The 10,714-nt window shown below is 52.9% G+C and overlaps 1 protein-coding gene across 8 annotated transcripts in view; it reads left to right on the top strand.

Annotated features, from left to right (window-relative positions):
- Window positions 1-2,607: 2,607 nt before the first annotated feature.
- Window positions 2,608-10,714, top strand: part of DYSF (dysferlin) — a 223,250-nt gene continuing 215,143 nt past the window's right edge. For 7 of the 8 annotated variants that reach the window (XM_065891615.1, XM_065891611.1, XM_065891613.1 and 4 more), the window contains exon 1: window positions 3,068-3,155. In XM_065891615.1, coding sequence (XP_065747687.1) covers window positions 3,068-3,155 — 88 coding nt within the window. Of the gene's footprint in view, window positions 3,156-10,714 lie in introns of all 8 variants that reach the window. The other variant, XM_065891605.1, reaches the window with a different exon arrangement.

Below are 10,714 nucleotides of genomic sequence, written 5' to 3'. Positions count from 1 at the left end.
ATAAAGAAAACTGATTCTTGTCAAATCACTTTAGTCACATTGTATTTGCAAGCAGCTAAGTGTTTCTTGGATCCAGTTTTAGCTCGGCCTTACAGCAGGTTCATGTTACTTTATGCATTTGAATAGAGCCAAACTGTACTTCTTTAAAAATAGAACATAATTTGGACTTTCCCTAGATCAACAGGGCCTCTTGCCCTTCTCAATGAGATCAAGTTTTACTCCCTATTTGGTACCCTTCTCTAAAACTGGAATCTGGCAAACTCCTGCCACATACGAGGCACCCTATAAACCTTGGTTGAATGAATGAATGAATGAATCAGCCAATTACTCCATCCAAAGGTTTTTTCTCCAGCAACACATAAAGGCCAAGTTCAGCAGCAAGAAGCTTGATCTACTCCACCTGCTTACAGAACATCCCTCCCAGTTCCTCCCAGCTTTCCTTCATTCCATCTCCACTTTCATCACCTTGGGCCAAGTCACCACCATGTCTCACTTTGACCCTCTGCTATAGCTTCTAACTGGCCTCTTCACCTCCACTCTGGCCCCTTGCACCCCATTCCCCCCAAAGCAGCCAGAGATGCTGAAAAGTAAACCAGATCCTGTCATCCCTCTGGACCTGGCGGGCCCTAGGCAGCTTCCCACAGGCCCTGTGTGGTTCTCTTCAGCTTCATCTCCTCCAACACTCCCTCCCCCTAATCTGCACTCCAGTCAGGATGTTCTTTCTTCCTGGACTCTTCCCAGGACCGTGACCCAGAGCATTTCCTTCCTTCTCTTGAGAAGCCTCTTGTCCTCTGCCCCAACCTCAGTCTTGCCCAGTAAACTCCTAACTGGCCTTCAGATCTCATCTCAAATTACCTCTCACTGTCCGGGGATGAGATGAGGGCTCCCTACTATCTGCTCTCACACACCACCATTTTCTATCCTTTATTGTACTTATTGTAATGGTGTAAGATTAGCTTGATTACTCGATAAGCGTCAGTTTCCCCCACTGAAGTGGAAACTCCGTGAGGTCAAGGACTATATTAATTTTCTCAGGCTGCCGTAACAAAATACCACAAACTGGGTGACTTAAACGACAGAAATTGGTTTTCTCACAGTTCTGGAGGCTAGAAGTCCAAGATCAACCTGTCAGTCAGCAGGTCTTGTCTCTGTTGAGACCTCTCTCCTGGGCTTGCCGACGGCCCCCTCCTTGTGGTGTCCGTGCGTGGTCTTTCCTCTGAGTGCATGCTTCCCCAGTGTCTCTTCATGTATCCAAATTTCCTCTTCTTACAAGAACCTGTCAGGTTGTATTAGATTAGAGCCTACTCTGACAGTCTCATTTTAACTTAGTGACCTTCTTAACTGGGGTTAGCGCTTCAATGTACAGATTTTGGGAGAACACAATTCAGCCCATAACGGGGACCATGTCACTTATGTTCACCGTTGTGTCCCTGTCACCCAGGACAGTGCTTGGCATGTTGTAGGGCTCCATACATACCTGTTAAATGAGTGATTAAATTTAAGCCCCCTCATTTTACTTTTCCCCCAACCACGTATAGTGCTAGAGGCAAAGAAGAGGCACGTGATTGCAGCCGGAGAACTATAAGTGACCACAGTGTCTGCTATTCTGATCTTAAAATCACAGACCTTTGGGGGAGTGTTGCCACCTCCTGGTACCTTCATATAAGGCAAAGCGAGCCCCCTGTCAGCAGCTGACCCTTCCTGCGCTGGGAGTGTGTGCTACCCCCATGGGCTGCTGGGGGAGAAGTTTTGCTGACAGCTGACAAGTTTTGCTGACAGCACACCCACACCCATCCAAGTGGCCCACTTTAGAAGGTGAGTCACCCATCTGCTGGGAGTGGGTCCACACAGCTCCCGGAAAGCAGTTTAGCAACAGGTACTAGGCCCTAAAAAAAAGGCATGTCCTGTGCCCTTATAATTCCAAAGCTAGGAATCCCATCTGAGAAACAAGCAGAGGGGGGCTCAAGATGGGTTTATATCCCAGTTTTTATATAAAAAATGATTTCTCACTACTCTGATGATAAGAAACTGGGAAGAGCCTAAATGTGCAGCAATGGGAGAAAGCTTTGAGAATTTAAGACATTCATATGATAGAAATTTAGGTAGCTGTTGAAAAAAATTGTTTATAAAGAATTTTTAATGATGCAAGAAAATGGTACATGAAAAAGCAGGACACAGAACTGCACCGACACTCTGATCTCAGGTGTACAATAAAGACTAATTTACGTACATACATGCATGCAATTCACAGGAAAAAATCTGGGCTGGTAAATAAACAAACTTTAATACTGTATTTTTCAGACTCAGTGATTTCTTTCTTTTATGATTTTGTGTTAAAAGTGGCATGTGTTGTTTTTATAACCAGAGAAGAGCGGTACAAAGTTTTTAAGGCAGCCGGCGCTGCCCGTCAATGAAATTCCTCAGCTCTGGTCTTCTCTCGCGAAAGCGCCGGCCCCGCGCCTGCTCCCCAGCGCGTCCCCGGGGCGGCCCGGCCGGCTGGCTCCGAGGGGGAGCGCTGGAATCCCCGCGGCCGGAGGAGGCGACGGGCTTGGCGTTGCGCACACTGCCGGAGGTGGAAGGTCAGGGGAGGGACAAAGCCCTTCTCCCGTGCAGGAGCGAGATCTGAACTGCGCTGGGCGCCCGGACCCCTGGTCCAGCCCTCAGCCCTTGCGGCCGCCGCCCAGTCCGCTGTTCCACCGCCAGGTGCAAAATGCCGTGTCATTGGGAGAGTCTGCGGCCGGAGCATTGAATTACAGCTTAGCCGAACCCGGGTAGGGCGGCGGGGGTGGAAGGTGAGCAGAAGCCCCTGTTCTCCTCGGAGCACCCGCTGACAAGCGGGCTGAGCGCAGCCGGGGCGCGGACCGAGTGGAGCCCACTGAAGCAGCCCGGGACTGGCCTGTTCCTCTTTAAGAGCCGCTGCTCTGAGCCGGGAGCCAGTGATCCAAGCCGTTCTCCCTCCGCCAGCTCTCTCCAGTGAGGGAACTCACGAGCTGCGCCTCGACCGTCCCCGACCTTCCCCAGCCCTCTCCGCGCCCTGGGCGCACTGGGCCCTGACTCCCCGCCAGTCATGCTGAGGGTCTTCATCCTCTACGCCGAGAACGTCCACACCCCGGACTCCGACATCAGCGATGCCTACTGCTCTGCGGTGTTTGCAGGTAGGAGGGGCCCGCGATCCCTCCCGGGAGGGGAGGATGGGGTCGGAGAGGAGACGCCGCGGCTCTCCATCCCGGAGAGCACTGGGACGTGAGAGGCCAGACTCCTCGCCCAGACCAGATTGACTTTGAGTGTTGCAAAAACACACACCCTCGGAGAGAGGCGACTCAGAGGGAAATTGAGGCAAGAGGGAGAGGTGGCTGAGCGGCCTGGAAGCTGAGCCCAGGTTGGGGCTAAGAGGGGCCTGGAAGACGGGGCCAGCATCTTTCCTCGCACTCTCAGGATCTCTTAAAAGAGGCCTTTCCAGGTTGTGTGCTGCAAAGCGTTTTACTGCAGGGCTCCCCGCCTCTCCCCGGAAGACTGGTGCCCGGACTATTTGTAATCCACCTCTTCCCGCCCCCCGCCCCCCACCCCCTCCCCGCGCCCCGGCCCGGGCCTGGCGGCTCTCCTCGGCCTTCGCTCTCTATTACAGGCTGGGCCGGCAGGCAGGCGGCCACTGGGGGCAGAGGCATCGCCCATCGGTCCAGGGATCCTACCCTTGCTTTGGGTACAGGATGCGGGAAATTTAGCATGTTGGGGGTGGTAGCTCCATCATCAGATTGAAGCTACCTTGAGCAGGGGAGCCTGCTCCCCTATCAGATTGAGACCTCCCACAGGAAGGTCTTTTCATAGTGATGAACGGACTACTCCAGGAGGTGACGGCAGGGCCCTGTCTGCTTCTTTGCGGAGCCCCTCTGGGTGGAGCCAGAGCTGGGGTCTACACAGCTGGGCCTGTGGGTTTGGAGCCATACTGAGGGAGAAGGACCAGAGGGCAGGAGTGTGGGAGCCCACCTCCCCACCCACCCTGTGGGTTCACTCTCAGCCTCTGTTAGTTACCTGTCATTCCCTTTCTACCCCGGAGATCTGGCTACATCCCAGGCCTCTGGCAATCATAGCATCGCTGGTCCCTGGCCATCCAGCAGACATTCCCTTTCAGTTTCACAAGCTCCTGGATCTACCTGTTCCCAGACGCCCCTGTGCCCATGTGTTCCCGGACACACGCACACCTGAAGTGCATGTGACACCTGCAAGTTCCAAGGAGTAGAAACTCACAGAACGCAGGCATGTGTCCATAGCAACGTGCACACACACACACACACACACACACACACACATTCCTGGGTGTGAGATTTTGGGTTTCTCGAGGAGGAGTCGCTGAATGGGCCCTTGGCCTGGAAAGAAGTGTGCCCCAAAGGGGGTAGAAGGAGTGGGAGGTGACACTCCAGCTGTGCTCTTTTCCTAACGCGTTGCTTTGACCTGTTCTGACCAGTTTCCCACAGTTGCCTTCAGAAATGAGCTTTATCAAGGTGTTTCCAGGAGGAGAACGAGGGCACCAATCGGGGGCCTCCACGCTTCCTCTGAAACCTTGGCTCTGGGCAGGCCAGGCCAGTGGTTCATCTGCATGGCCTGGACTAGCAGCCTGGCTGAGGGCCCTGGGCTGAGAGCTGCAGAGCTGCAGACCTCCAGGGAGCACCATTCACTCTGTAAATAGCCCCCTGACTGAGGGGAGGAAGGATACATTGCTGCCAGAGGGAAAACAGGCACCCTGTGCTTTAAGCAGCCACTCCCGCCCCAGCACCCCTCGCCTGGCACAGGGCCCCCTGAGGGCTGAGCACTCTCTGGAGCTGTCCAGTGCACACATGAAATGCAAGAAGGGTCACCTTGGAGCCCCTGCCTCTATTCTCAGGGGTCTTGTCTCCTCTGGCGTCCACTCAGCCTGAACCAGATTTTCCCCCACCTTCTCTGACCACACCCCCAGCTCCCAACACCTCCCGGCAGGACAACACACTTGACTCAGCTTTCATGGCGCCCCTTCCCAGACCAAGCTCAGAACCCTAGTAAGAGAAAGGAAAGAATGAATAATGAAAGGGGAAGCACTTTCTCACCCCAGAAGTGCTTTACCTAGAGGATATCCTATTGGTGCGGCTCCTCTCCTGTCGTCATGGAGCAATTGCCCCATCCTGCATCCTCGCCCTGACTGAGCCCTTCCCCCCATTTGTCTGTCTGCTTGCTGTCAGTCTGCAGTCCTCCCCTTTGCCTGCAGCCTGGCTCCTCTGGGTGGGCTCCCCCTTCCCTGGCGATGAATGAGGTACACTGTGCTGACTGGGAGGGTCCCCAGCCTTCGCAGGGGGCCTTCTGGATCGCCCCCGCTCCCAGCCATCACAGTCACTGCCAAGCAGTCATGCGGAGCGCAGGCCCTCCCTCCCCCACCCCTGGCCACAGTCCACCTCCTGCGTGTTGGCCAAGCTCTTCACTCATGTCCAAATTTGGCCTCCCTGCGGCATTCAGGCCTGCTCACCCTCCTTATCCCGACCAGGGCCAGGTTGGTGAATGATTATGCAGAAGGCTGTGTCTCAGGGACACACTCCTCAGAGCAGAACACCCTTCTGGGAAGGCTTCCCGCACCAGCTGGCCTGGACCTGGCTTTCCCAGACCTTCTGGTTTTAGGGCCCATAGACCTCCTCCTTTGGTTACCTATTTGTAATATCTCATAATTTCACAGGTGCCTCCGCGCATGCATAAATTCATTTCCTGCTCACGGTAGCTTTGTAAGGCCAGTGGGCAGGGATATCATCCCCTTTTACAGATGAGCAGATAGGCCCAGAGAAGCGCAGGGGCCCGACCGAGGTCACACAGTGGCCAAAGCACCCCTCCCACCCCCATCATCACGCCCTCTGTTGTTCTCAGCGTCCATGCTCATGAATAAGAAAGTGCTTTGGAAAGCATACCGCGCACTGCCCACACATGAGGCGCCCTGGGCCTGAGCCAGAACAGGGGAGGGCTGTGCGTGGGGTACCCAGCATGGGCTGAGTCAGAGTCGGGGGGAGTGCAAGGCTGCAGGGAGGGCAGCGTATGACGAATGACCCGGAGATGCAGGATTCCAATTTTGAAAAGTATATTCATCGCACGCAGAGAGAATGGTCATTCATTAAGCACAATGTACCATTCTCCGGTGCCGTGTCTTCAAAACCCCACAACGGTCCCGTGAGATATATTTAACTGATACTGTGCTTACTAGGTGTAAGCGCTGTTCTAAATAGAGCTCACTTACTATGAGTTCTATCGTGTTCAAGTTGTAATTTGTACCAGGCCCTTATATATAGACGCTTACTCCTCCTATCAACCACATAGGGTGGCGACCATGATCACCCCCATTCTACACCAAGAAGAGGTTAAGTCATACACTAGTAATTAGTGGAATCAGGATTCAGGCCCACACACTCTGGCTCCAGAACCCGTCTTTAACTGCTCTACCATTTCCCTCTGGTCTTAGCTCTGATTTATAAGAGACAAGCAGTAAAAGGTAGAGGGGCAGGACCCAGGTCTGGCTCACACCCCAGAGACCAGTCTCAGTCTGCACTGTGGCCCCCTCACACCCTGCCTTATCTCACACATTGTCCCTGCTGCCACCCGGCTCTCGTTCGCCCTCGGGCCCTGACATCCCCACTCTCATTCTCTGGTCTGGAGGATGCTTTCTCATTTCAGAGGGGTCTCTGCCCCTCTGCATCACCCTCTCTGCATCTCATAGGACCAGTCACCTGTTGGCCCTCTGGGCAGTACTCTTGTGCTAGGCCATCTCAAGGCCTCTGCTAGGCCTGTGATGGCTGTTCAGGGACTGATAAGCTATGGCTAGGGGCATGCATCATGTAGCACTGAGGTGGGCAGCCTGCAGTGGGTGTGGCAGGCACTTGGGGGCCTCTGGAAAAGGGGTACTGTAAGCATAGGCCCCAAGCTTAGCCAATCCAGTGGGGTGGAGGGGCTCAGGGGTGCAGATAGCTGGCAGCCTTGGTCACATTCCAGTGGGATGAGAGCACGGAACAAGAATGAAAGGACGGTAGCTGAGAGTGTTGGCTGTGGACCCAGACTGCCTGGGACCTTGGACTTGGAATCCCAGCACTGTCATTTTCCAGCTGTGTGTCTTTGGACAAGTTACTTAACCTCTCTGTGTCTCAGTTTCCTCATCTATAAAGTGTTGATAATAATAGTACCTGCTCTGGAGGGATGATTCTGAAGAGTTTATGTGTTAATCCACATAATACACTTTGAATAGTGCCTGGCACTTAAATACATGTTAACTATTATTATATATGTTTATATATATATTTATTATAACTATTACTATGGTTAACATGTATTGTACATGTACTGAGAAATCACTGCACACATCCAAAAGGCCTTTCACTATCTTTTTGGCCTGGTCCGGCCTATCACCAGCTCTGTTGGTTCATCTACTGTCCTACCAGACTGGGCACAATGTGCTGAGAAGTGAGTGGCCATCCCCTCGGCCCCAAGGGACCCTGGTCCTGTCTCCTCTGGCTGCTCCCCCCGCACCCCCCGGAGCAGTCCCTTCTGAGGCCAAGACATATGTCCACTTGCCTGCCGGCTGGCTGTGACCCTCACCATCGGGCTAGATCTTTCTTGGAAAAGTGACTCCCTGAGCCCACAGACCTTCTCAGTCCCTCTCCCCAGGCCAAAATCTGTTTCTTTCTTTTCTTTTCTTTTTTTTTACATCTTTATTGGAGTATAATTGCTTTACAATGGTGTGTTAGTTTCTGCTTTATAACAAAGTGAATCAGTTATACATATACATAGGTTCCCATATCTCTTCCCTCTTGCGTCTCCCTCCCTCCCACCCTCCCTATCCCACCCCTATTTCTTTCTTTACTTCCTGCATGCTGGTCTCTTTCCAGATTGGTTCATTAGGCTGAAATGTTAGCAAGAAGAGCACTAACGTCTATTGTGCACCTACTGTGTACCAGGTAGGCACTGGCCTGGAAACTTTAGAGCTTGCGGTAATCCTCCTAACAGCTCTGTGAAGTAGCATTCTCTCCATTTCACAGAAGTGGAAACAGACTCTGAAAGGTCAAATCTCACGTCCTGGGACACATGGCTAGAAAAGGGTGCACTGGGATGGACGCAGGGCCATCTGATTGTTCCTGCTATGGGAGAGTTCTTCCCAGGCAGTCGGTCACATGACCATGGCCATAACCAGAATCACTGCTGTATGTGTAGTCTACACCCCGACACCCCAGGCAGACATGTGACTGCCTCTCTAATCCCAGCTGGTCGGATTGGGATTTCCTTGGGACACGAATTCTTCAATGAATGTGAGCGGGGAGGGCAGAAGGAGGCATTGGACCATCCTTACTCCTGTAAGTTTTTGGACTTTGGCAAATGTGCCCTGAGGAATCCTGTAAGCTCACATGCGGTGTGTTCGTCTCCAGGTTGGTGTTATTGGAAGCAGAGGGCAAGGTTTATTTGCTTCCTGGAAACCCCATGTCAGGCCTTGGGGAAAAAACAAGGCCCCAGACGTTAGGAGAACTGAGCCAGAGGAGGCCAACTCCAAGAGCAAGAAGGGGCTCTCCTTGAAGTATCTCCTCCTTGACTGGCAGGGAGGAAGGACCGCATCTAGGTGACAGAAGAGGATCACAGACCCACATGCCCATGGGAGCATGGCAGGTGGCGTAACTAAGGCCAGAGGGAGAAGCGCGGGCATATTGGGTGAGTGGTAGCGAGTAGGGCGAGCCGAGATGCATGCTCCCGGCTGCAGGTGCCAGAGAGTCAGTGTTAGGCAGAAAAGTAGGGATCGTGTGCCAGCTTCTCTGATTTTTCAAGGGATGCTATAAATCCAGATCTCCTTATGTTTAAAGTACAATTTTGTTATAAAACATTGTGTTGATCAAAGACAGCAGGTCTATGTGCTGGATGTGTCCCAGGGGACACCAGTGGCAGCATCTCATGGTGTTTTGTTTAATCTGGGAGACCTTGGTTCTTGGACTCTCCAGGGAACGGGCAGCCAGTCTCCTCTCACTTGAGATAATCAGTCAGCACCTATCCATGACTACACCGATGGGGTAACAGGGGAGAGCTTTAGTCCCCTCCCCCCCTTACCTCTTTTAGCTCTGAAATGTCTGTTGCGCTTAACATGAAATTGTAAGTAAAAACTGGGCTTGGTATGCAAATTCAGCTTCAAAGCAGGTCCCCTTGAGGCAGGAGATAGATGAGCCCCAGGCTAAGCAGTTGGAGTTTGTCCCCTGTGGACAGATACTCCAAAACTGCAGGAGGGAGGAGAAGCTAAGCCCTGCCCAGATAAGGGATAAAAGACCACATATTCCTCATTCTCAGAAGTCAAGGAGACCTTCCCAACTACACAAACACAGAAAAGCTCCTTGGAGGTCAAAAAGGGAGGGGGCGCCAGCCCATAGTAAGTGATGTCAACATAGGCCTATTCTCTAGAATCCATCTTGGCTAAGAGAGGCGCGCACACAGAGAGGAGGACGCTGAGATATACCAAATATGGACTCAGAACCAGCAAAGCAAGATGACTGGCCAAAGGAAACCCAGAAGAAATGCCCCATAAAAGTCATTCAAACTACCACAACGGCGCGACTCTCTCTCTGAGCCCGCCCGTGTGTCTACCCACACGTACTCTTTTTCCTCCTAATAAACACTTTTCTTGTTTCACTACTTTCTGTTTCTTCGTGGAAATTCATTTTCTTGTCACTGGCCACTGGTCTAGTGGCTAGGATTCGGCGCTCTCGCTGCCGCGGCCTGACTTCGATCTCTGGCCGGGAGAAATCCTGCTTCAAGCCTCTGCAGGCCGAGGACACCCGAGACCGCCCTTACCCACTTGCTACCCAACAGTGGCTCCTAAGCTGGCCTTGTCACCTTTGCAGTGGGGCTGGAGTTTTCCGGGATGCCGAGGAGCTGCCCTTACCTGGGGCCTTAGGTAGGATGCAGACCTGGCTGTTGGTTAGCGAGCCCTAACTGATGGTGGGGGGCACGATGGTCTCTCTCACTCACATAATGGTTGATGTGTAGGCAGCCCAGGCTGGTAAAGTTCTGACCCACAGGGCTGTCCAGGCCCCGGATCCTTTCTGTCTTGTTTCTCTGCTACCCCCCGTGGTCCCTTTGACAACATGGTTGGTGTGCTGGATATTGTACTTGGCTCTCGAGTGTCCCTTCCACACCATGATAAGGCTAAGCCAGTGGTTCTCAAAGAGGATAGCACTGTCCCCTTGGGGGAATTTTGGATATGATGATTTGGGAAATGTTTTCACTGCAGCCTGGGCAGGACACACATAGCCCTTCTGCTCATATCGCATCGGTCATCACCTGGTTTCCTGGCCACATCTAGCTCTGAGGGAGTTCTGGGAAATGTAGTCTATTTATGTGGGTGACCATGCTTCCAGGTCAATCTCCTTGGAACATTTCTATGGCAGGAGGGGAGAACATCTTTTTTTTTTTTTTTTTTTTTTTGCTGTACGTGGGCCTCTCACTGTTGCGGCCTCTCCCGTTGCGGAGCACAGGCTCCGGACACGCAGGCTCAGCGGCCATGGCTCATGGGCCTAGCCGCTCCGCGGCATGTGAGATCTTCCTGGACTGGGGCACGAACCCGTGTCCCCTACATCGGCAGGCGGACTCGCAACCACTGTGCCACCTGGGAAGCCCCGGAAGAACATCTTTGAGGCGGACAAATTGAGGTCTCAGCACACTGTCCGCAAGAGCTGCATTCCTGTTG

This window comes from Phocoena phocoena, chromosome 14 (assembly GCF_963924675.1).
Source record: "Phocoena phocoena chromosome 14, mPhoPho1.1, whole genome shotgun sequence".
NCBI classification, from domain to species: domain Eukaryota; kingdom Metazoa; phylum Chordata; class Mammalia; order Artiodactyla; family Phocoenidae; genus Phocoena; species Phocoena phocoena.
The sequence above is the reverse complement of the archived record's forward strand: the minus strand, read 5'-3'. Positions and strand labels throughout refer to the sequence as shown.